Source organism: Ornithorhynchus anatinus, chromosome 10 (genome assembly GCF_004115215.2).
Source record: "Ornithorhynchus anatinus isolate Pmale09 chromosome 10, mOrnAna1.pri.v4, whole genome shotgun sequence".
NCBI lineage: Eukaryota > Metazoa > Chordata > Mammalia > Monotremata > Ornithorhynchidae > Ornithorhynchus > Ornithorhynchus anatinus.
In genome coordinates, this window is record NC_041737.1 from 31,369,819 (window position 1) to 31,394,313 (window position 24,495).

The window sequence follows — 24,495 nt, forward strand, 5'->3', positions numbered from 1 at the left end:
TACTAAATGCAGTGCTCTGCAGACAGTATGCACTCAATAAATACCAGTGATTCATCAATTGATAATATAATATATAATATTAATATCAGCATTTAATATAGTACAGTGCTTGGTACAGTGTCTGGCACAGTAAGCATTTAACCAATGCCATAATTATTAATATACATCCTGCCTCTGGCCTGAAACTCCCTTTCCCTTTATATCTGACAGATGATCACTCTTCCCACTTTCAAAGTCATATTGAAATTACATCTCCTCTAAGTGGCTTTCCCCAGTTCAGGCCTCATTTCTCCCTTCTGCATCCCGCTCGCACTTGAATCTGTACCCTTTATTCACCCCACCCTCATCCCTACAACGCTCACACATATATCCATCCTCCCCCCCAGACCATAATTTCCGAGAAGCAGCGTGGCTCGGTGGAAAGAGCACGGGCTTTGGAGTCAGGGCTCATGAGTTCGAATCCCAGCTCTGCCACTTGTCGGCTGTGTGACTGTGGGCAAGTCACTTAACTTCTCTGTGCCTCAGTTCCCTCATCTGTAAAATGGGGATTAAGACTGTGAGCCCCACGTGGGACAACCTGATTCCCCTATGTCTACCCCAGCGCTTAGAACAGTGCTCGGCACATAGTAAGCACTTAACAAATACCAACATTATTATTATTATTATTGTGGCCTCGGAACACGGCTACCATCACTATTATATTGTACTCTCCCAAGTTTTTAGTATAGTGTCCTGCACACAGTAAGAGCTTGAGAAATGTGATTGATTGATGGAATGATAAGAGGAGAGGACACAGTTGTTGTCCCACACAAGGTTCATGTGTGAGAGGGAGGGAGAACAGGTATTTTATCTCCATTTTATTGATGAGGTAACTGAGGCACCGAAAAGTTAAGTGACTCACCCAAGGTCAAAAAGCAGGTAAGTGGTGGCTCCACTTTATATCTTAATCTCTCCGCTTTTCGTGTCAAATATTGCCACTTCAGCCCTTTGGAACCAACGAAGAGATAAGGTATCACAATTCCCTCAGCACTTATGGACTTATATATCCTATTACTTACTCCCAGCTATAATTTATTTAAGTGTCTGATTCCCTCCCTAGCCTGATACCTTCTTGAAGGAAGGTATCAATTCTTTAAACTCTTTTGTACTGTCCCAAGCACTTATTATTATTGCAAATAATAGTATTTTGTTAATTAATCAATTGTATTTATTGAGCATTTATTGAGTGCAGATATCCATACTAAGCACTTGGAAGAGTATAATATAAAAAGAGTGGGTAGACATGTTCCCTGCCCACAGTGAGCTTATAGTCTAGAGGGGGAGACAGACAATAATATAAATAAATCATTTGTAGATAAGTACCTAAGTGCTGTGGGGCTAAGGGAGAAGAGAATAAAGGGTGTAGAAGGGAGTGGTAGAAAAGGAAATGAGGACCTATTCAGGGAAGGTCTCTTGGGGGAGATGTGCTTTTAATAAGAGAAGCAGCTAGGCTCAGTGGAAAGAGCACGGGCTTTGGAGTCAGAGGTCATGAGTTTGAATCCCAGCTCTGCCACTTGTCAGCTGTGTGACTGTGGGCAAGTCACTTAACTTCTCTGTGCCTCAGTTACCTCATCTGTAAAATGGGGATTAAGACTGTGAGCCCCATGTGGGACAACCTGATTCCCCTGTGTCTACCCCAGTGCTTAGAACAGTGCTCTGCACATAGTAAGTGCTTAACAAATACATTATTAATAAGACTTTGAAGGTGGGGAGAGTGATGATCTGTCAGACATGAAGAGGGAGAGTGCCCCAGGCCAGAGGCAGGATGTGGAGAAGGGTCGTTGGTGAGATATATGAAATTGAGGTACAGTGAGTAGGTTGACATTAGAGAAACAAAGTGGTTGGGTTGTAGTAGGAAATCAGGGAGGTGGTGGGGAAGGGGGAGGGAGGGCTAGGTTATCAGGTGCTTTAAAGCCTATGGTAATCAGTCGATCTATCAGTAATATTTATTGAGCACTTTCTGTGTGCAAAACACTGTACTAAGTACTTGGGAGAGGACAATATTACACTATACCATTCCCTGCCCACAGTGAGCTTACAGTCCACATAAGTGCTGTGAGGCTGAGTAGGGGGTGAATAAAGGGAGCAAGTCAGGGTGATGCAGAAGTGAGTGGGAGAAAATGAGGGCATAGTCAGGGAAGGCCTTTTGGAGGAGATGTGCCTTCAATAAGGTTTTGAAAGTGGGGAGGGTAATTGCAATGGAAATGGTAAGGAGTTTCTATTTGATGCGGAGGGTTTGGGCAGTCACTGGAGGATATAGTCCCTGTCCCACATGGGGCTTATAGTCTAAGTAGGAGGGAGAAGCAGAATTGAATCCCCATTTTGCAGTTGAGGAAAGTGAGGCACAGAGAAGTTAACTTGCCTAAGGTCACTTAGCTGGCAAGTGATAGAGACTTGATTTGAACCCAGGTCTTCTTACTCCCAAGCCTGTGCTTTCCTTATCTGCATTCTTTTACAATTCTCTCCTTTTATATTGCCTATGCTTCTGTCTCTCTGTGCATACTATTAGCTATGTAACTATACGTTTGCTTCCTTGAATGCTGGGGACACATATTTTACTTTAATCATAGCCTCCTAAGAGTTTAGTGCTCTACCTACAATAGGGTTTCCTTTTTGTTTTGAATCCTTCTGTGTCTTTGTGTCTCTATTTTTATCTCAGTGTGCCGGTGTGCTGCCTATTATCACTGGTCAGGAATATACACAGAGAAACAAAAACTGCAAGGGCAGAACTATATCAGGCCTCTTGGAAGACTTCTGATCCCATTTGAATAAAAGCCTAGAGCTCTTAAAAACTCAAAAGTAACAGATAAAGTGTTAGAATACTATTCCAAAAAGATGGGGAAGAAATTAGTTTCTCCCTCATGGATTAATATTAGTGCAGAAAGAATATGTCAGTAATAAAGCAGTGTTGCCTAGTGGAAAGAGCATGAGCCTGGGAGACAGAGGCATCTGGGTTCTAATCCTGGTTTCACCACTTATCTGCTGTGGAACCTCAGGCAAATCACTTGACTTCTCTGTACCTCAGTTTCCTCATCTATAAAAAGGTGATTCAATATCTCTTCTCCTTCTTACTTAGGCTGTGAGCCCCAGATGAGATGGAGACTGTGAATGACCTGATTATCATTTGTTTAGCCATTCATTCTTTCATTCATTCCATCATATTTATTAGGCTTTACTGTGTGCAAAGCACTATACTAAGCGTGTGAGAGAGTACAATATAACAACAAACTAGTTCAGCACTTAGCACATGGTATAGCACATAGTAAGTCTTTAAGAAATATCACAATTATTCACGTACCAATTATCATTTTGTTCATCTAAACATCATGAATGCCTAAAAGCCTAATGGTAATGCATTTTATTTTCCAGATTGAAAGTCTTACAGAGGAGAGTAAAGCAGTGAGTCAGATGTACAAACTTATTGATCAGTATGCAGTTCCGACACCTCCTGAAGATTTTGCTGTATTTGCAACCCTGAAACCATCCGTCATCGCAGTTCAGAATGCAATTGATAAATCGGTGGGAGAGAGGGACACAACTATTGAAAGATTCTGTCATTATCTTGGCAAAGATATTACAGAGCTAAACAGAGAAGTGATTGAGATAAAGCAGCAAGCTCAGGTATGTATAAACACGGTTTTGGGCGGGGGTTTCCCCTCCAACTTGGGAATTTTTCTATTTAAGGTTAATGGTGTTGCGGACAACCCCTCTCCAGTGTCAAAGCTCCACGTTCCCTGTGTGGGTCCCTGAAAAGAGCTCCCAAGACCCCTGAACACGACCCCAAAGAAGGAACAAATAAGAATTATTATTGTTATTATTATTATTGTGGTATTGCTTAAGCACTTACTATGTGGCACTCACTGTTTTTTTAAGTGATGGGGTGAATACAAGCATATGAGAGTGGACACAGTCTCCGTCCCACGTGGGACTCACAGTCTCAATGCCCGAGGAGGTCGAAAACAATCCAGTTTCCTGGATACAGGTGGATGTAACAACCCCCCACCGGCACCCTGATCCCTTGACTGCTGTCCCCAAACAGCACCATTCTGCCACTTGCTTGTTGGGTGACCTTGGGCAAATCACCTATTCATTCATTCAAGTCCAATGCTTAGAACAGTGTTAAGTACATAGTAAGTGTTAAGCACATAGTAAGTGCTTAACAAATACTATTATTATCATTATTCAATCATATTTATTGAGGCTCATTGTGTGCAAAGCACTATGCTAAGTGCTTGGGAGAGTACAATATAACATCAGACAGATTCCCTCACTTATTTTCTCTGTGCCTCAGTTTCCTCAACTGCAAAAAGGTGATACAATACCTGTTCTCCTTCCTGCTTAGTCTGTGAGCCCCATGTGGGACAAGGACTGTATCTGACCCGATTAATTTGTATCTACCCCAGCTCTTATCATAAAATATATATTATATTTAGCTGAATATACATTGTTTAAAATAAATTGCCTCAGAATATGAGTTCAACTTCAAGTTTAAGATTTCATTTGAAGAAAAAAAGAGATATTCTGCTTTACTCATTTTCTACAGAGCCCAGCTATTCAGTTGCACTTTGGAGTCTCAAAATTCCTCACGCATATCGCATTGTTATAGCAGAACATGGGCAGTGAGACTTGAGACAATGATTTTGCTATAATATACGTGTTCTAAAAAGTCTCATTTAGTAAAACAGTTTAAGAAAAATTAAGAAAACTAATTGAAAATCCAAGAAAGGTATGACAATGGGACCAACTTCTACTTTCTTGGAAGCAAAAGAGTCATGAATCCTTTTCCCAATGACTCCATCTGGTGATCAGGAAGCCCTGTCCCCTCCCTGTCCACAGACACTCCCGTGATCCCCTTCATGCCCCTTTATAAATTTCTCTCCCTTCTCCTCTCCCCATCCATTACAACTTTGAAAATTGTTTCCCTGTTTCCCCCAGATCCTCTAACATCATTCATTGCCTTCCTGCCCCTAAATCTGCATCCCCTGCCCCCAATTGCACTGATAACTTTATGATTGCTCCACACACACACACATTCCTCTATTCTTCTTCAGCTCCACACTCTTCATTTTGATTTTTTTTTCCTGTTTCACAACCAAGCTGTCCATAGTGGACAGACCATGGACCTGGGAGTCAGAAGGTCACAGGTTCTATTCCTGGCTCTGCCGCTTGTCTGCTGTGTGACCTTGGGCAAGTCACATTACTTCTATGTGCCTCAGTTCCCTCATCTGTAAAATGGGGATTGATACTATGAGCCCATGTGGGACAGGGACTCTGTCCAACCCAATTTGCTTGTATCTACCCCAGTGCTTAGTTCAGTGCATGGCATATAGCAAGTGCTTAACAAATACCATAATTATTATTCCCCACTTATGACCCCCAGGACCACCTCAGTCACAGGGTCTTGAGTGGGCCAGGGATGGAGGTCTGAGAGAGGACATTGCCATTCTCCCCCTTCCTCACCCTTCCTCAGTCTGGCCCATCTCTGTCACTATGGTGGTCTTGAAACCTGAAAAAAAAAATCACAAAGTGTCACCGCTCCGGGGAAGAGATGGAGGGGAACTGAGTAAATGGCGGGGGGGGGGGGACTGGATTTGGAAGGACAAGAGGAGCTCGCCAGTCTTAATATTTTTTAATGACCAGTATTTTAGAAGAGTAGAGAATTTTCGGTATATATGTATTCATTTGGAAGGGGAGGTATCGCGGGAACTGTAACAATGAGACTCTCCTATGCCATATAACTGCTTTTCCTATTTTACATACTCCCTGAGTTATATTGTTACATTGTACTCTCCCAAGCACTTAGTACACTGCTTTGCACACAGTAAGCACTCCATAAATATGATTGACTGATTGATCAAATTCAAACAAGTTGCAGGGCATTTGCAAGTCACTTAACTTCTCTATGCCTCAGTTACCTCATCTGTAAAATGGGGATTAAGACTGTGAGCCCCACGTGGGACAAACTGATTACTTTGTGTCTACCCCAAAGCTTAGAACAGTGCTTGGCACATAGTAAGAGCTTAATATAATACCATAATTATTATTACTATTATTATTTTAAGGGTACTTGTTAAGTGCTTACTATCTGTCAAGCACTGCTGTAAATGCTGGGGTGGATACAAATTTATCAGGTTGGATATAGTCCCTATCTCACCCGAAGCTCACAGTCTAAAGTAGGAGGGAAAACAGGCATCAAATCCCTATTTTACAGTTGAAGAAAGTGAAGCCCAGAGAAGTTAAGTGACTTGCCCAAGGACACACAGCAAGTGGAGTCATGATTGGAACCTAGGTCTTCTGACACCCAGACTTGTGCTCTTTCCACTAGACAATGCTTCTTCCCTTTATAATGAAACCCAACAAATAAAACAACTAAAGGATATTTACTCACAAATCATTCATCTAATGTGCATTCAGCAACAGTCCAATTGTGAACAAACCACTTAGCAACAAATCATCATCTTAATCCTAAATGGACCCCCAAATCATTCCCTAACTTTAACCCCGCCCTACACTGGAATAAGGTATATCAGCAATCAAGGTCTTATTTATTTTATTTTCAGTTTTTATTTTAGTTTATTTTCAGAGACACCAACAATTATAGTTTGTTATGACATTCATTTCTCCACTTAAATTTCCAGTCTTCCACAGAAACCACCAAAATTACAGGCCAATCAAAGGAGGGGATGAGGGTTGGGAGACAGAGACAGGGACCCCTAAAGGACACAAATCTATCCTGTTGGTCCCACCTTCACAACGTCACTAAAATCCGCCCTTTCTTCTCCATCTAAACTGCTACCACGTTAATGCAATCACTCAGTCTATCCCGCCTAGATTACTGCATCAGCCTCCTTGCTCACCTCCCAGCTTCCTATCTCTCCCTACTCCAGTCCATACTTCACTCCGCTGCTGAAGTATCTTTCTATAAAAACATTCAGAATGTCACCCCCCTCCTCAAAAATCTCCAGTGGTGGCCATCCACTTACATATCGAACAAAAACTCCTCACCATTGGCTTTAAAGCACTCCATCACCTTGCCCCCTCCTTCCTCACCTTGTTTCTCTCCTTTTGCAACCCAGCCCGCATTCTTAACTCCTCTAATGCTAAACTTCTCACTATGCCTCGATCTCCCCGGTCTCGCCACCAACCCCTGGCCTGCCTCTGGCCTGGAATGCCCTCCCTCTTCAAATCCGACAATTACTCTCCCCCCTTCAAAGACTTATTGAAGGCCCATCTTCTCTAAGAGACCTTTCCAGACTAAGTCCACTTTTCCTCATCTTCCACTCCTTTCTGCATCTTCCTGAGTTGCTCCCTTTGCTCTGCTTCCCATCCCTGCCCCACAACACTTATGTATATATCCGTAATTTTATTTATTGGTATTGATGTCTGTCGCCCCCCGTAGACTCTGAGCTCACTGTGGGCAGGGAATGTCACTGTTTGTTGTTGTACTTTCCCAAATGCTTAGTACAATGCTCTGTGCCCCGTATTGCTCAATAAATACAACTGAATAAATGACTGAATCCAATTGTATTGCAGTTTTTTACCTGATGAGTTTCATTTAGTTACAAATCACACTCCTAGAGAAAAGGCAATTGCTCCCAGTGGATGGGCTGCCATGACCTGGCCATTCACAGAGACATTCATCACTCTCTTTACCTGTTTGGGGGTTTTTTATGGTATTTGTTATGAGCTTACGGTGTGCCAGGCACTGTACTTATTGCTGAGGTCAATACAAGATAATCAGATTGAACACAGTCCATTTAGAACATGGAATTTATAGTCTCAATCTCCATTTTACAGATGAGGTAACGGAGGCACAGAGAAGTTAAGTGATTTGCCCAAGGTTACCCAGCAAACAGATCTCGGCTAGATTACTGTGACAGCCTGCTTGCTGATCTCCCTTCCTCCTCTCCCCACTCCAGTCTATGCTTCACTCTGCTGCCCGGCTCATCTTCCTGCAGAAACACTCTGGGCATGTCAGTCCCCTTCTTAAAAACCTCCAGTGGTTGCCTATCGACCTCCACACGAAACAAAAACTTCTCACTCTAGGCTTCAAGGCTCTCCATCACCTCGCCCCTTCCTACCTCTCCTCCCTTATCTCTTTCCACTGCCCACCCCACACGCTCCGCTCCTCTGCCACCCACCTCCTCACCGTCCCCCGTTCTCGCCTATCCCACCTTCGACCTCTGGGCCACGTCCTCCCGCGGTCCTGGAATGCCCTCCCTCCTCACCTCCAACAATCTAATTCTCTTCCCCTCTTCAAAACCCTACTTAAAGCTCAACTCCTCCAAGAGGCCTTCCCAGACTGAGCTTCCCTTTTCCCTCTGCTCCCTCTATCCACCCCCACCTCTCCGCAGCTAAACCCTCTTTTCCCCCCATTTCCCTCTGCTTCTCCCCCTCTCCCTTCCCATCCCCTCAGCACTGTACTCGTCCGCTCAACTGTATATATTTTCATTACCCTATTTTTGTTAATGAGATGTACATCGCCTTGATTCTATTTATTTGCTATTGTTTTAATGAGGTGTTCATCCCCTTGATTCTATTTATTGCTATTGTTCTTGTCTGTCCATCTCCCTCGATTAGACTGTAAGCCCGTCAAAAGGCAGGGACTGTCTCTATCTGTTACCAATTTGTACATTCCAAGCACTTAGTACAGTGCCTTGCACATAGTAAGCGCTCAATAAATACTATTGAATGAATGGTAGAGTAGGGATTAGAAACCAGATCCTATGACTCCGAGGCCCATGCTCTAGCCCCTGGACCATGCTGCTGTAGGTTTAATTTCATGACATGTAAACAACTAGAATACTGAAAATATTCACTTGCCTCAATTTTATGAAAATGGGCCTGAAAAAATATCACCTAGCTAAATCAGTACCAAGAGATTTTTCACAATGTTAATCTAAAGTTGTCTTTGTTATATAGGATCCCCAGATTTTGGATATTGCAGCTGACCAAACCAAAGTAAAACAAATCTTGACTGACTTGCAAGCTACTGTAGATGATCTACAAAAACGTGCATTCCAATATAAATCCTACCAGAAGAATTTTAAGGTAACTGTATCCATGAATCTGTTTTCAAATGGGCATATGCTATTTATGGTGTACAGATTTTTTTTCCCCCAAATTTTTAAAAAAAGCAAAAACATATGGTTCACCTATGCTTGCTTTTGTGAGAGATTTAAAAAAATGATTAAGTGGACAATAGAAAGTACCAGGGTAAAGGGAGATAAGGAAAGTGCTTGTCAAGTAGAAAAGCAGCTTGGCCTAGTGGAAAGAGCATGAGCCTAAGAGTCAGAGGACCTGCATTCTAATCCCACTTCTGCCAATTTGTTGTTGTGTGACCTTGGGCAATTCACTTAACTTCTCTGGGCCTCAGTTTCCTCAGCTGAACATTGAGGAAACAATGCCTGCTCTCCCTCCTACTTAGGCCTTGAGCCCCATGTAGGATAAGGGCTGTGTCCCACCTGATTAACTTGTATCTTCCCCAGTGCTTAGAACAGTGTTTGACACATAGTAAGCAGTAAATAAATGTAATGATGATAATAATAAGAAGGATAATGATAATAATAGTAATCAAGGATTTTCAAGCCCAAAATGAATAATTTAGGCTTGTTGAAATATGTAATGCAGATTCATTGACGTTTTCAAAAGAGAGATGATCAGCAAGGACAAAAACTGCCATTTTAGTACCAGAATTTTGGAAGGATAGAAGTAGAGGGGAGGGACTATTGCCAAAGAAAATAGTGCAGTACTCCAGAAAGGAATGAGTAGCCCAGTTAATTTTTGAATTTGAGTGGCAAAGAAGAAGAGTCAAGACATGGCTTTGGATTTCGGAGAGAAGGAAGGGGAAAGAGAAGCTGAGATTCCAGATTTAAGAGTTGAAGGAAATAATGAATGGTAACCTGGTAGAGTAGAAGAGGAGGAATGAAGAGTTTAGTCTTTGCAGCATAGCTTGTATAACTGGTGATGAGGCTTGTAAATTGCAACTGATGCATTATTTGTCCAAAGGAGATAGATGCTGACTGAAAGATGGGCCAGGGAGTAGTCATTAGATGAGTGGCGTTAAGTCTATGACATTCTAAGACATTTAGCTGAGTGGCGTTAAATCTATGACATTTATTTATTGCCATTTCTTGCCATTGCCATTGCCATTGCCATTTATTGCCATTGTTCTTGTCTGTCCATCTCCCCCGATTAGACTGTAAGCCCGTCAAACGGCAGGGACTGTCTCTATCTGTTGCCAACTTGTTCATCCCAAGCACTTAGTACAGTGCTCTGCACATAGTAGGCGCTCAATAAATACTATTGAATGAATATGACATTTGATGAGATCACTGTGAGACTCGTTATAAGGAAAAGAGATCGGAGATTAGAGAAGCAGCATGGCCTAGTAGAAAGGGCACAGAGCTGGGAGTTAAATGACTTGGGTTGCTGTGTGAACTTGGGCAGGTCACTTCCGTTATCTCTGCTTCAGTTTCCTCAACTGTGAAATCGGGACTAAATAGCTGTTCTCCCTCCTACTTAGACTGTGAGCCTTGTACCCATCCAAGCACTTAGAATAGGGTTTTAACACATAGTAAGCGCTTAACAAAGAGCATTAAAAAATGGGAAATAGCCTGCAAGCTCATGCTCAAGGGCTGAAGTAAGAAAAGCTTCCAAAAGAGAGAGGGAAATAGGAGAGAGGACCCCTGGACGTTATACTCCCCTTCTCCTCATGAAATGTGTTTTCCCTGAAAGTGGAGAAGAGCTGCTTTTTTCAAGGTTTAGATTTGGGCCAAAATGATACATTGACTGACTCAGGAATCCTAAACTTGGCTGAATGCTGACCAGCCTACACATCCTTCAGGGACATCGGGACAGCCTTAGGTCTATGTTGAGGCAGGCAGAGATAATATCCCCCAAAATGTGGAGCTCTCTTTTGTCCAGCCTTCATTAGCAGCAGCAGCAGCAGCAGCAGCTTGATGTAGGAAGGGAACGTGCTTACCAATTCTGTTTTATCATACTCTCCCCAAGCACTTAGTAGAATACTCTGCACAAGGTAAGCACTCAATAAATACCATTGATTGGTTGACTGTTTGATCATCATCATCTTCATCAGCATCAGTATTTAGTGAGTTCCCACTCTATAAAGAGGAGAGTCTAAACACTTGCCAGAATAGAATTAAAGCACATGGCATTGCCTCTGATCATGAGGAATTTATAATCTATTCTTCAGGAACTTGCAAATTATTTTTGTGGCATTTCTTAAATGCTAATACTAAGCAAGGTACTACTCTAAATGTGATGAAAGGGTACAAAGATAATCTAAAATACAGAAGAGAGAGGAGAGACATCTGGGGAAAGAAATAACCATTCAGTGATAGAAGCAGTGTGGCTCAGTGGAAAGAACCCGGGCATGGGAGTCAGAGATCATGGATTCGAATCCCGGTTCTGCCACTTGGCAGCTGTGTGACTGTGGGCAAGTCACTTAACTTCTCTGGGCCTCAGTTACCTCATCTGTAAAATGGGGATTAACTGTGAGCCTCACGTGGAACAACCTGATTACCTGTATCTACCCCAGCGCTTAGAACAGTGCTCTGCACATAGTAAGCGCTTAACAAATACCAACATTATTATTTATTTAGTGCTTATGTGCAGAGCACTGTACTAAGCCCTTGGGAGAGCAAATTAAGCAGACACAATCCCTACCCGCAACGAGCTTACAGTCTACAGTCTGAATGTATAACGGGATACATTCAGCAAAAACAGCAATTCAATAATAATAACCAAAGCAGTAATACTATCCTCTTGGGAAGGAATAATGCTCAGATTCCTCTCCACTCCAGGACTAACGATTCCATGTCCTCACTGCTACAACTTTCCCCAAATTCTCAAAGGCCAAGAAGGTAGGCTTATTCTAGCTAGACTCCAGTGATTCCTCTATCCATAATTAATTTTAATATCTATCTCCCCCTGTAGAACATAAGTTCCCTGTGCGCAGGGAATATGCCCACTAACTCTGTTGTACAGTATTCTCCCAGACCTTAGTACAGTGCAGATGGTGCACACTCAATAAATTCCATTGATTGATTGATAGATCGAGTGATACCAGGGAAGGAAAGGGGGAAGGAGGAGTCTGCTTGGCCTTCAGGTAGCTCAAGCAGCGTGGCCTAGTGGATAGAACATGGGCCTGAGAGTCAGAAGGACTCGGGTTCTAATTCCAGCTCCACCATTTGTCTGCTGTGTGAACTCGGTCAAGTCACTTCACTTCTATATGCCTCAGTTCCCTCATCTGTAAAATGGGGATTAATAATAATGATGGTTCTTGTTAAGCCCTTACTATGTGACAGCTACTGTACTAAGTGCAGGGTGGATACAAGCAAATTGGGTTGGATACAGTCCCTTGTCCCCCCGGGGGAGGCTCACAGTCTCAATCCCCATTTTATAGATGAGGTAACTGAGACCCAAAGAAGTGAAGTGACTTGCCCAAGGTCACACAGCAGACAAATGGCGGAGCCGGAATTAGAACCCATGACCTTCCGACTCTTAGGCCCGTGCTCTGTCCATTACGTCATAATGCTTCTCAAAAATCTTCTCGTCAAGACTGTGAGCCCTATGTGGGATGGGGAATGTGTCCAACCCGATTAGCTTTTACCTATTCCAGTACTGAGAATGGTGACTGGCACATAGTAAGCACTTAACAAATGCCATCATTATTATTAGAGACTAGATGCCCAGGGGTGGGGACCAGCAAGATAGGTAGAAGCTTGCAGTTGGTCCAATCTTGGGTGATGGTGGGTGGGGAGAGAGGGAGAGAAGGAGGAAAGAAATTCCAGGGTCTTTAGGCAGACCCAATCCCACCCTAAGATTTACATGCATTAGCTGTAGGCCTTCACAGCCCCAAAGTATTAAGTGCGAAGTGATTATACCAATTCATGTTTTTACAAGCTAAGAGCTCCCCTCTGTGGAATGGAGACCCAGATTCTCAAACTCTACAGTGTCAGAACTGTTCATTGGTTTTTTAAATATTTTTCAAAATACAACTTTTTGGCTCGCTTTTCTTTAAAGGTGGAGGTTTCAAAGTTTGATACTTTGGAAGAAGTTTCTGCAGAACTGAAGCTCAAACAATTGCTCTGGGATTCTTTCTATGAATGGGACATTCACCAAACAGAGTGGCTGGAGGTAAAATACATATATTTACTCTTCAAAATCCTTAAAATGTAAAGTGGAAATTATTTTAGAGTCATAGTCGTGGTTTTCAAGAGTACCACTATGGTTCATTTAAAGAATGATGCTTAATTGCTTAATAATAATAATAATTTTGGCATTTGTTAAGCACTTACTATGTTACTTGTTAACACTGTACTAAGCGCTGAAGTGGATACAAGCAAATCAGGTTGGACACAGTCCCTGTCCCACATGGGGCTCACAGTCTCAATCCCCATTTTACAAATGAGGTAACTGAGGCCCAAAGAGTGAAGTGACTTTCCCAAGGTCACAGAGAAGACAAGTTTCAGAACTGAGATTAGAACCTTCTGCCTCCCAAATCCGTGCTCTATCCACTATGCTATGCTGCTTAAAGGAGCTGACTATAATCTCGCCAACTACTTAGTCTACCAAATTGAAACCATCAGGCATGAGCTCTCCCTAACCCCCTTCTCAACTCCCCAAATCCTTCCCACCCCTTTAGTAACAGAGATTCTCTGTCAATCAGATTTAAATACTATTGTCAGGATTCGTGAGAGACTCACAAGTGGGATTTCTGTTTAGCATCATGCCTAAAACTCAACCGTTGTTGAAAATAACTTTAGACAAAATGCTATGTATTTGTACAGAGAGAATGTGCCTTCAGTCCCCTCCCTCTGGTCTCTCCTCCCCTTCCCCCCGACTCCCAGCACCACCCCCCCAGGCTGGCCCTTTTCAGAGTACTTCCATGCAATTCCTCCCCACCCCTTGCACCTTCCTCACCCCATCCCTGTCATCCTGTCCTAACGCTGCCCCTCATCCCCTTTCCCCAACACTGGGCCCCATCAGCTCACCCCCATTCAGGCCCTTCCTTCCCCCTCACCATCTCCATTCCATGCACCCTCCCCACAGCCTTACCCAAGTGTAGTCTGTGGAACCCCAGCTCCATCATGGGGAAGCTTCCCTTCGTGATTGATCTGTTTCTAACCCAGTCACTGCTCCTCCTCACTACCACTGAAACCTGGCTCTTCCTATCCCCCTGGGAAGGAATAATGCTCAGATTCCTCTCTACTCCTGTACTAACAATCCTATGTCCACAATGCTACAACTTTCTCCAAATTCTCAAAGGCCAAGAAGGTAAGCTTATTCTAGACTGACTACAGTGATTCTTCTATCCGTAATCTATTTTAATGTCTATCTGCCTATGACACAGTCTCCCCTGTTGCTCTCTCTAAAGGGGGTCTCATCTTCTCCCACTCCCCCAGACTTGCCGGGAAAGAAGGAGGAATCATCTTCCTTGTAGCTCCCCAATGCCACTTTCATATCATTCCATCTCCCCCATCCCTCCCTTTCCCTTCCACTCCAATTGCTAGTCATGGTCATCTACAACTCCTCAGACCCTACCTCCAACTTTCTGAACAATTTTGATCCCTTTCCCACATTCCTTCTCTCATTTTCCATCCCTCCAGAGATCCTTGGGGACTTCAATATTCATATGAATGTCTTCAATGATCCTTCCACTGTTCACTTCCTCTCACTCCTTTACTCAAATGACCTCCTGCTCCACACCATCTCACACACTCTTCAACTTGGGCTTAACAAATACCACAATTATTATTATTATATCGAGACCCTGTTCCAAGATCATTCATTCATTCATTCAATAGTATTTATTGAGCGCTTACTATGTGCAGAGCACTGAACTAAGCGCTTGGAATGTACAATTGGGCTACAGATAAAGACAATCCCTGCCCAGTGACAGGCTCACAGTCTAAATGGGGGAGACAGACAGCAAAGCAAAACAAAACAAAACAAGACATCATCAAGATCAGTAGAATCATGGAGATATACACCTCATTAACAAAATTATTAGGGTAATAAATAATCTATACAAATATGCACAGTGCTGAGGGGAGGGGAAGGGGGAACTTTAAGTCCTAACCCCTACTTTAGCGGAAGAATGTCACAATGTTGTATTGCTCCTCATTAACCACTCGTTCTCCTCATTGCCCAATGGAGTAATGGAAGAGTTGCCTTGCTCACCTGCCACCTGATCTCACCCTGGGAAATGCAATAGGTACCATTATTTTACCTGGAAGAAATATCTGAAGCCTCATGACAACCTGATAAATCCCACCAACTGCATCTTATTGTCCCACCCATAGTTCAGTTAACTCACATCCCGGCTCAAATTATCAAATTTAAAAATAGGCTTTTGTATGTTCTGATAATGATTTCATTAGCATAAGACTATTCAGGACTCACCCACAAAGCTTTCCAGTTGATTTCAGCTCACCCTCATTCACTCCCATGGTGTGAATCTCATCTCAATGGAGATGATTCCCAAACCTACATCATCAGCCCTGACCTCTTTCCTTCCCTGCAATCTCGCAGTTCCTCCTGCCTTCAAGATATATCTACCTGGATGTCCTGCCGACCCCTCAAATTGAACATGTCCAAAACTGAACAGAACACCTTATCTTCCCACCCAAACCCCGTCCTCCCCTGTCTTTCCCAGCACTGTAGACAACACCACTATCCTCATATGCCAAGATTATGTCCTCTCATTCCACCCACATATTTGGTCTGTCATCCTTTCCTCTCCATCCAAACTGCTACCATGCTAATCCAAGCACCCATCCTAACCGGCCTTGAGTACTGCATCTGCCTTCCCACTGACCTCCTGGCATTCTGGCTCTCCCCACTCCAGTCCATACTTCACTCTGCTGTACAGATCATTTATCAACAAAAACATTCAGTCATGTGGCCCCACTCAAGAACCTTCAGTGGCTTCCCATCCACTTTCAAATATAACAGAAACTCCTTTCCAATGACTTCAAAACACTCAATCATCTTACCCCATCCTACCTCACCTCACTAATAGCCTACTACAACCCAGCTCACACACCTATCTCATCTATCACACTGACAACTTCTTTCCCACATCCTCCCCACATCCTGGAACTCTCTCACCATCCATATATGCCAGGCCACCACTCTCTCCACCTTCAAAGCATCACTAAGGTCACATTTGTTATATTCTTACATTGTACTCTCCCAAGGGCTTAGCATAGTGCACTGCACACAGTAAATGCTCAATAAATACAATTGATGGATTGATAGACTGATCTCCTCCAAGAGGTCTTCCCTGATTAAGCCCTCTTTTCCTCAGCTCATTCTCCCTTCTTCATCATCTATTCACTTCAATCTGTGAGCTCTGGATATTTGATATTCTCCCACCCCCAGCCCCACAGCACTTATGTACATATCTTTAAATTATATATTACAAATTATTTATTCATATTATTATCTATCTCCCCCTCTAGACTGTAAGCTTCGTATAGACTGGGAACATGTCTGCTAATTCTGTTGTAATGCACTCTCCCAAGCTCTGAACATAGTAAGCACTCAATAAATACTATTGATTGAGTGAGTGATTGACTGATGGAATATGTCTAGGTATACCCATGTAGAATTTTGACCATTGAAATGTATCCAAATATTGGGGGTTTAGCTATGCAGTAAATTTATCTTTTTTTTTTCAGTGTAAATTTGATGGCCTGGATCCAGAACAGTTAAATTCTCAAGTTGCAAAGTATGCCAAATTTGTGAGTCAGTTGGAAAAAGGGTTGCCATCGAATAACGTAGTGCCATTACTCAAGCAAAAGGTGGAAAAAATGAGAGAAAAAGTAAGCATATTCCCAAGGTTAAAAATATTTTAGATAAAATATTTTGATAAAGTTGCCCTAGTCAGTGTCATTTGATTTTAAAGGAAAGTTTTATGAACTTATCCAATGCAATACCTGATGATTCTTCTAAGATAGACTTTAAACATTTTTTAAAATGCTTTGCTTTTTTCCCTTGGATGAACTCTATAATCTTTCTAAAGTATAATAATACTGATGATGGTATTTGTTAAGTGCTTACTATGTGCCAAGCACTGTACTAAGTACTGGGGTAGATACAAGACAGTAGGATTGGACAGAGTCCCTGTCCCACATAGGGCTCACTGTCTGAAGTCAATAATATTTTTACTTCCAAAGGGCCTCAGGTTATGTTTTAAAAATAAAGGAGATAATTTTTTCTCATTTGTTTTTACAGCTTCCAGTTATCACGGACTTGAGAAATCCATTTTTGAAACCAAGACATTGGGCAGTCCTGGAGCAAATAATCGATGCTACATTAGTGGACCTAGAGTGTCCATTATCCCTGGCTAGACTTATTGAGCTGAATGCTTTTGATTTTGCCCAGGAAATTCAAGACATCTCTGGAATGGCTTCTGGAGAGGCCTCTTTAGAGACAATTCTTAAAAAGGTAACATCTAAAAGAGAATTCTGAGAAGCAGCCTGGCCTAGTGGATAGAGCACAGACTGGGAGTCAGAAGGACCTGGTCTCTAATCCCAATCTTTTACATTTTATTTTAACATACAAATGAACTAGATTTACAACATGTATCATCTTTTTTAAGGTGGAGGATTCTTGGAAATCAACTGAATTCATTGTCTTGCCTCACCGTGATGTCAAAGATGTTTTTATCCTGGGTGGAACAGATGACATACAGGTTAGTGCCTGCCTTTGATAAATTTTGTTGCACTGTATCTCCCAAGTGCTTAGTACAGTGCTCGGCACATAGTCAATCCTCAATAAATACCACTAATTGATTGACTGCCATCCAGTAGCATCCTACTGATAGAGATTGATCAGCTTAGTTGGTTTTATTTATGTTGGGTTTTTTTGCATCACCTGATTAAGAGTCACCAGTCCCAGTGTTTTGATAAACTTGGTGGGTTTGGGTTTGAGTGAGACAGCAGCTCTAAGTTTAGCCCTCTTATTTTTATAATGGTATTTGTTAAGTGCTTACTATGTGCCAAGCACTGTTCCCTCACTGGCCCTCCCCAGCCAGAAAATTTGGAAAAATCAGACCCTGTCTCAGTGAGAAAAATGACTAATCAACTGGGTAAATAAATCCAGCCTCATTGATTTCATTATGTTAATTAAATGGAAATTTAATATATTTTTAAATATAAGCCGATTGCCTTTCCTTCCTTTCTCTTTGAAGGTTCTCCTTGATGACAGTACTATTAATGTTGCAACTATAGCCTCTTCAAGATATGTGGGCCCTCTTAAGAGCCGTGTGGATGAATGGCAAAAGCAACTCGCTCTATTTAACCAAACACTGGTGAGAAATAAGCCTCAAGCTAATAGATTGATTTTCATGTTTTTTAATAGGAACATTTCTAAGTATTTGTTGATAGTATTCCAGTTAGTGATTTTAAGTGATTGCCCGCAAATAGATTGGAAGTGAAAGAGCACTAAACACTGTAGTTTCCCTAAGGAAATTAGGTAAATTGCAATAATGCATTCTCAAGATTCAAAAAATTGACCAAAACAACATAAATTTATTTTTAGAGTGATTAAAAATAATTTGCTTGTATCCACCCCAGCACTTAGTACAGTGCCTGGCACATAATAAGCGCCTAACAAATACCACTATTACTATTATTATTATTATTAAAAATACAAAGCATACAGTTACATGATCAAATAATAATATTATTTAGTTGTATTATTTACCAATAATGAAAGATGTGAATTAGATACTGTTGTTTATGTATATGAATATGGCAAATATTTTTCAAAGCATTGTCTTTGACAACCTATTCAGCAAAAAGGCACTTTTTCTAACAGGCTAAAAGCATCATTATCAATTATAAATTTAAAGAGACTATAATCACTTAATTAGAAGCAGTCAAAATAGTTCCAAGGGAAGGGGAAGGGAAGTATTTAAGGCAGGATCAATTATGGATCATCATCTCAGAGTGAGAAAGCTCTATAATTAATTATTATTATTAAATGCCGTCAAGTCATTTCTGATTCATGGCAACTCCAGGGATATAGTTTTTCCAGAATGTCCTATCCTCTGCCATAATCTGCAACCTTTCTAATGGTTATTCCGTTATCGTTTTTATGCTCTCTATCCATCTAGCTGCCGGTCTGCCTCTTCCTCGTTTTCCCTGGACTTTCCCTAGCATTAGTGTCTTCTCCAGAGAATTAGTCCTCCTGATTATGTGTCCAAAATATGCTAATCTAAGTCAAGTTATTGGGCCTTCCAAAGACCTCTGTAGCTTAATTTGCGCTAAAATCCATTTGTTTGTTTTTCAGGCAGTCCTTGGTATTAGCAAAAGCCTTCTCCAACACCACATTTCCAAAGAATCAATGTTCTTCCTATCCTGTTTTTTCACTGTACAGTTTTCAGATCTACACATTGTTATTTGAAACACCACAGAATTGACAATTTGTATTTTTGTGGCAATTGTTACAACAGCACATTTCATGACTTTTTCCAGGCTCTTTAATATTATCAGGAAAATTAAAAACCATGATGGGATTGAAAGGAGAAAAATGCAATTGTGGGTTGTTGTATTAGAAAAGTCTGTATTTGACTGAAAGTTCTTCTTAAGTTCATTTTCCTGTTTAATGTCCCCACCTTCATCTTTAATTTATGGAGGAAATGTCTAATCATTCATCCTAGTTAACAGTTTTTAAAAACTCATTAACACTATGAATATGCCATTAGATTAACTCTTGACATGCCCCTCAGCTGTACTCTCAGGCAGCTAGATTTACTTGGGCAGATATACACAAACACAAATACACACACTTATTCTGACACACTCCCACTCTTAGCCATGTAAAATCCCCCTTACAGTCCTCATGCAGATCAATTCACTTGAAAAGTAGCGCTTTTTTTTCTGAGGAAAAACTCCAGAAAGGAGTTTTTCAAGCCTTGGTTAAATAGGGAGGTCAAAAAAAAACACCCCACAATAGGTGCTCCATAAAGGTCAGCAGACCCAGCACATGAAGAAACACCTAGCCTAAGAAAAGATACATAGGTAGGAAACTTTAAAAAATCTAGGACCGTTGTCATGAGATATTTCATTGCCCGCCATCCATTCACCTTATCTCACAGTCAAGCTCGGACATGAAAGTGAACAGTTTCAGGATTCACATGGAGACAAAGATGTAGCCAGGTCAGAGGGAGAATGCCAGCTGTGTAAATGCCTTAAAGCCAGTGGCCAAGAGTTTCTGCTTGATGCAGAGAGAAATGGGTAACCATTGGAGTTATTGTCATGGTTGTCTTGATTGTCATGTGATTCTTTATTCCCCTGCACTGCACCTGACATTGAACAGACTATCTCTTCGGACGGCTATACACAACAAGGTCTGTTGCTGCCGATGGACCATGCCCAGAGACATTCTGTTTTCTGGTGACAGATTGCACCCTTATTCCAAAAACAATCTCCCAATTCATTTCGTCAGCAATAGAGTGGGGTAAATTTAGCACATCACCACTGCTTAAACACAGCTGGGAAGCAGCAGGGCCTAGTGGATAGCCTGGGTGTCAGAAGGATCTGGGTTCTAATACCAGCTCCGCCACTTGTCTGCTGTGTGACCTTGGGCAACTCACTTAACTTCTCTGGACCTCAGTTACCTCATCTGTTAAATGAGGATTAAGACTGTGAACCCCATATGGGACGGGACAGTGTCCAACCTCTGATGATCTTGTATCTACTCCAGTGCTTAAAGTAGTGTATTTATTTGTGTATTTAGAAAAGTAGTATGGGCTAGTGGATATAACATAGGCTTGGGAGTCAGAAGGACCCGGGCTCTAGTCTCAACTCTGACATTTGTCTGCTATGTGACCTTGGGCAAGTCACTAAACTTCTCTATGCCTCAGTTCCCTCAGCTGTAAATTGTGGATTAAGACAGTGAGCCTGTATGGGCCAGAAATTGTGTCCAACCCAATTGTCTTGTAACTATCTTGGCAATTAGTACTGGACATAGTGAGCACTTAACAAATGCCATAAGAAAAAATTGAGTGCTTAGTATGTGCAGAGCACTGTGTTAAGCACCCGGGAGACTACAAATAATAGAATCAGTAAACATGCTCCCTGCCCACAGTGAGCTTAAAAACATGTTCTCCCTTCTACTTAAACTGTGTGAAACAGGGACCACGTCTGAGCTGATTATCTTGTATCTACCCCAACAGTGATAGGCAAATAACACAGGTATTAGGAGACAAGTATGCTAAATGACATTTGAGGAAAATAAGGTGGGAAGCTTCAGGGAATATTGATTTTGGAGGCAGGGAGACCAGTGAGGAGGAAGACGCAATACAGGAGTTAACAACAATTCCCTGACCACAACAAGCTCTAGAGGGTAATGCCAAGATTGCAGACTTGGGTCACAGAAAGGAAGTAGGTCATCTCAGTGGAGATGAAGAAGTTGAGAGGGCAGGGGGATTTAGGAGGAAAGACAAAATTTATCCTGTTGAGTCTGCGGTGCTGAAACATCACACTCATGAGGCTGTAAAGAGGCAAAAGGAGATGCAGGATTAGCTGGTGTGATAAGTCCCTTCTTCCTCCTTCTTCCCCTTTCAATATCCCTTCTTTCTCCCTCCTTGTTCCAGTGTTTTATCACTCTTATACTTGAAAAGTAATTCCTCATCTCTAACAAAACTTTCAAACTTTCAAAACTAACAAAACAAAAAGCTGGGATTTAAACTCATTTCCTCTTCTTCATCTTTTGTGGAGAGGGTGGACAACTGATAAGTGTACTATTTCTTATACTGACTTTTCACACACTTAAATTAGCCCCTGTGTTCTCTTTTCTAGGTTTAATAATCCATGTTTTTTCTTACCTTTATTTACAGGATATATTTTCCCTTTCTTGAGTCATTTTAGATGTTTTATCTGGACTCTCTTAAGCCTATTTTTTAAATGATATCTTTTAAAAAAAAGTTCCTCAGTAAATCTTCTGCTTCTTTTTTACCCTTAGGAAGAATGGCTGAACTGTCAGAGAAACTGGCTTTACTTAGAAAGTATTTTCAGTGCTCCAGACATTCAGAGACAGTTGCCTGGAGAGGCTAAGATGTTCTTGCAGGTGGACAAGTCTTGGAAAGAAATAATGAGAAAAGTGAACCGTTTGCCAAATGCTCTTCGTGCAGCTACTCAACCTGGTATTAAATAATTATTGTTAAGCAATGTTAACATGGCATTTGTTAAGCATTTACTACGTATTAAGCACTGTTCTAAGCGATGGGATAGAGACAGGAAAATCAGATTAACACACTCCCTGTCCCAAAAAACACAGCCTAGGTAGGAGGGAGATCAGGTATTGCATCCCCATTTTACAGTTGCAGAAACTGAGGCCCAGAAAAGTCAAGTGTCTTGCCCAAGATCAGACATCAGGCAAGTGGCAGAGCTGAGATTAGAACTCAGGTCCTCTGATTCCCAAGCCTGAGCTCTTTACCCTAGTCCATGCAGCTTCCCAATAAGAAACCAGTAATCTATATTGGTTGCTTTCAAGCCCATTACTACCACTATCTATCCAGGGATCCTTCCAGCCCACCAGTTTCATTGGAGAAAGGCCCAGTTTTGTCAGAGCTGGGGGTGAAGGAGATGGTGGAGGGGGAGTAGGAGAGTGGTTGGGAGTGGCTGTCAGCAAAAGTGGAAGAGAATGATGGCAAGAGGCAGATCCCTACAACACATTGCAGAGAAGCAATGGAAACCAGTCAATCAATCATTGTTATTTATTGAGTGCTTATTATGTGCAGAGCACTGTACTAAGTCCTTGGGAGAGTACAGTACAACAGAATCGGAAGACATCTTCCCTGGCCACAATGAGTTTACAATCTAGGGGGGTAGGCAGGTTGAAGTTAGGGGAACTGGGTTCTAATCCCAACACTGCAACTTGTCTGCTGTGTGACCTAGAGCAAGTCACTTAACTTCTCTGTGCCTCATTTACCTCATTTGTAAAATAGAGATTAAATTCAATAGTATTTATTGAGCGCTTACTATGTGCAGAGCACTGTACTAAGCGCTTGGAATGAACAAGTCGGCAACAGATAGAGACAGTCCCTGCCGTTTGACGGGCTTACAGTCTAATCGGGGGAGACGGACAGACAAGAACAATGGCAATAAATAGAGTCAAGGGGAAGAACATCTCGTAAAAACAATGGCAACTAAATAGAATCAAGGCGATGTACATTTCATTAACAAAATAAATAGGGTAATGGAAATATATACAGTTGAGCGGACGAGTACAGTGCTGAGGGAATGGGAAGGAAGATGGGGAGGAGCAGAGGGAAAGGGATAAAAGAGGGTTTAGCTGTGGAGAGGTGAAGGGGGGGTGGTAGAGGGAGTAGAGGCAGAAGAGGAGCTCAGTCTGGGAAGGCCTCTTGGAGGAGATGAGTTTTAAGTAGGGTTTTGAAGAGGGGAAGAGAATCAGTTTGGCGGAGGTTAGGAGGGAGGGCGTTCCAGGACCACGGGAGGACGTGGCCCGGGGGTCGACGGCAGGATAGGCGAGACCGAGGGACGGTGAGGAGGTGGGCGGCGGAGGAGCGGAGCGTGCGGGGTGGGCGGTAGAAATAGAGAAGGGAGGAGAGGTAGGAAGGGGCGAGGTGATGGAGAGCCTTGAAGCCTAGAGTGAGGAGTTTTTGTTTGGAGCGGAGGTCGATAGACAACCACTGGAGTTGTTTAAGAAGGGGAGTGACATGCCCAGATCGTTTCTGCAGGAAGATGAGCCGGGCAGCGGAGTGAAGAATAGACTGGAGCGGGGCGAGAGAGGAGGAAGGGAGGTCAGAGAGAAGGCTGACACAGTAGTCTAGCCGGGATATAACGAGAGCCCGTAGCAGTAAGGAAGCCGTCTGGGTGGAGAGGAAAGGGCAGATCTTGGCGATATTGTAAAGGTGAAACCGGCAGGTCTTGGTAACGGATAGGATGTGTGGGGTGAACGAGAGAGACCCCCACATAGTTAAATCATAGTTCCTCTTACTTAGACTGTGACCCCTATGTGGGACAGAGAATGCATCAAACATGATTATCTTGTTCTACCCCATTGCTTATCTCTCTCTCTTCTTATCTCTCATATCTCTCTTCTTTTTCCCCTCTTTTTTCCTATTTCCCTGCTGCTCCTCTCACCATCCTTCTTTCCTTCTCGCTCCACCCCCTTCTGTTTCCTGACTTTTTTCCTCCACGACCCCTAGAAGCCCCGCTCCTACAGATCACCCTCCTGTATTACCTAGAGACTCAGGACTTCTTCTTCCCATTCTTGGAAATCCTCTTTGCTAGTGCATGGAGCTGCAGTGTTCAGGGCCTGAGAGTGCTTAACTTGCACTCCCTTCCATGACTACCTCATCCTTAAAGGTGTGCCTCTGCTGGAGTAAGAAATTTACCTTCTGGTCTGGGGACTAAATCATAGTAACCCCATCCATATTTTATTTGCATATAT

At 42.3% G+C, this 24,495-nt stretch overlaps 1 protein-coding gene across 2 annotated transcripts in view; it reads left to right on the plus strand.

Annotated features, from left to right (window-relative positions):
- DNAH6 (dynein axonemal heavy chain 6) overlaps positions 1 to 24,495 on the plus strand; it is a 204,081-nt gene that overhangs the window by 39,681 nt on the left and 139,905 nt on the right. For both annotated transcript variants that reach the window (XR_003762480.2, XM_029073942.2), the window contains exons 15-22: positions 3,409 to 3,660; positions 8,962 to 9,090; positions 13,087 to 13,200; positions 16,749 to 16,892; positions 17,305 to 17,517; positions 17,672 to 17,764; positions 18,263 to 18,382; positions 22,042 to 22,222. Coding sequence is in view for 1 of the 2 variants with exons in the window: in XM_029073942.2 (XP_028929775.1) it covers positions 3,409 to 3,660; positions 8,962 to 9,090; positions 13,087 to 13,200; positions 16,749 to 16,892; positions 17,305 to 17,517; positions 17,672 to 17,764; positions 18,263 to 18,382; positions 22,042 to 22,222 (1,246 nt within the window). In the remaining variant the exon portion in view is untranslated. The remainder of the gene's footprint in view (positions 1 to 3,408; positions 3,661 to 8,961; positions 9,091 to 13,086; positions 13,201 to 16,748; positions 16,893 to 17,304; positions 17,518 to 17,671; positions 17,765 to 18,262; positions 18,383 to 22,041; positions 22,223 to 24,495) is intronic.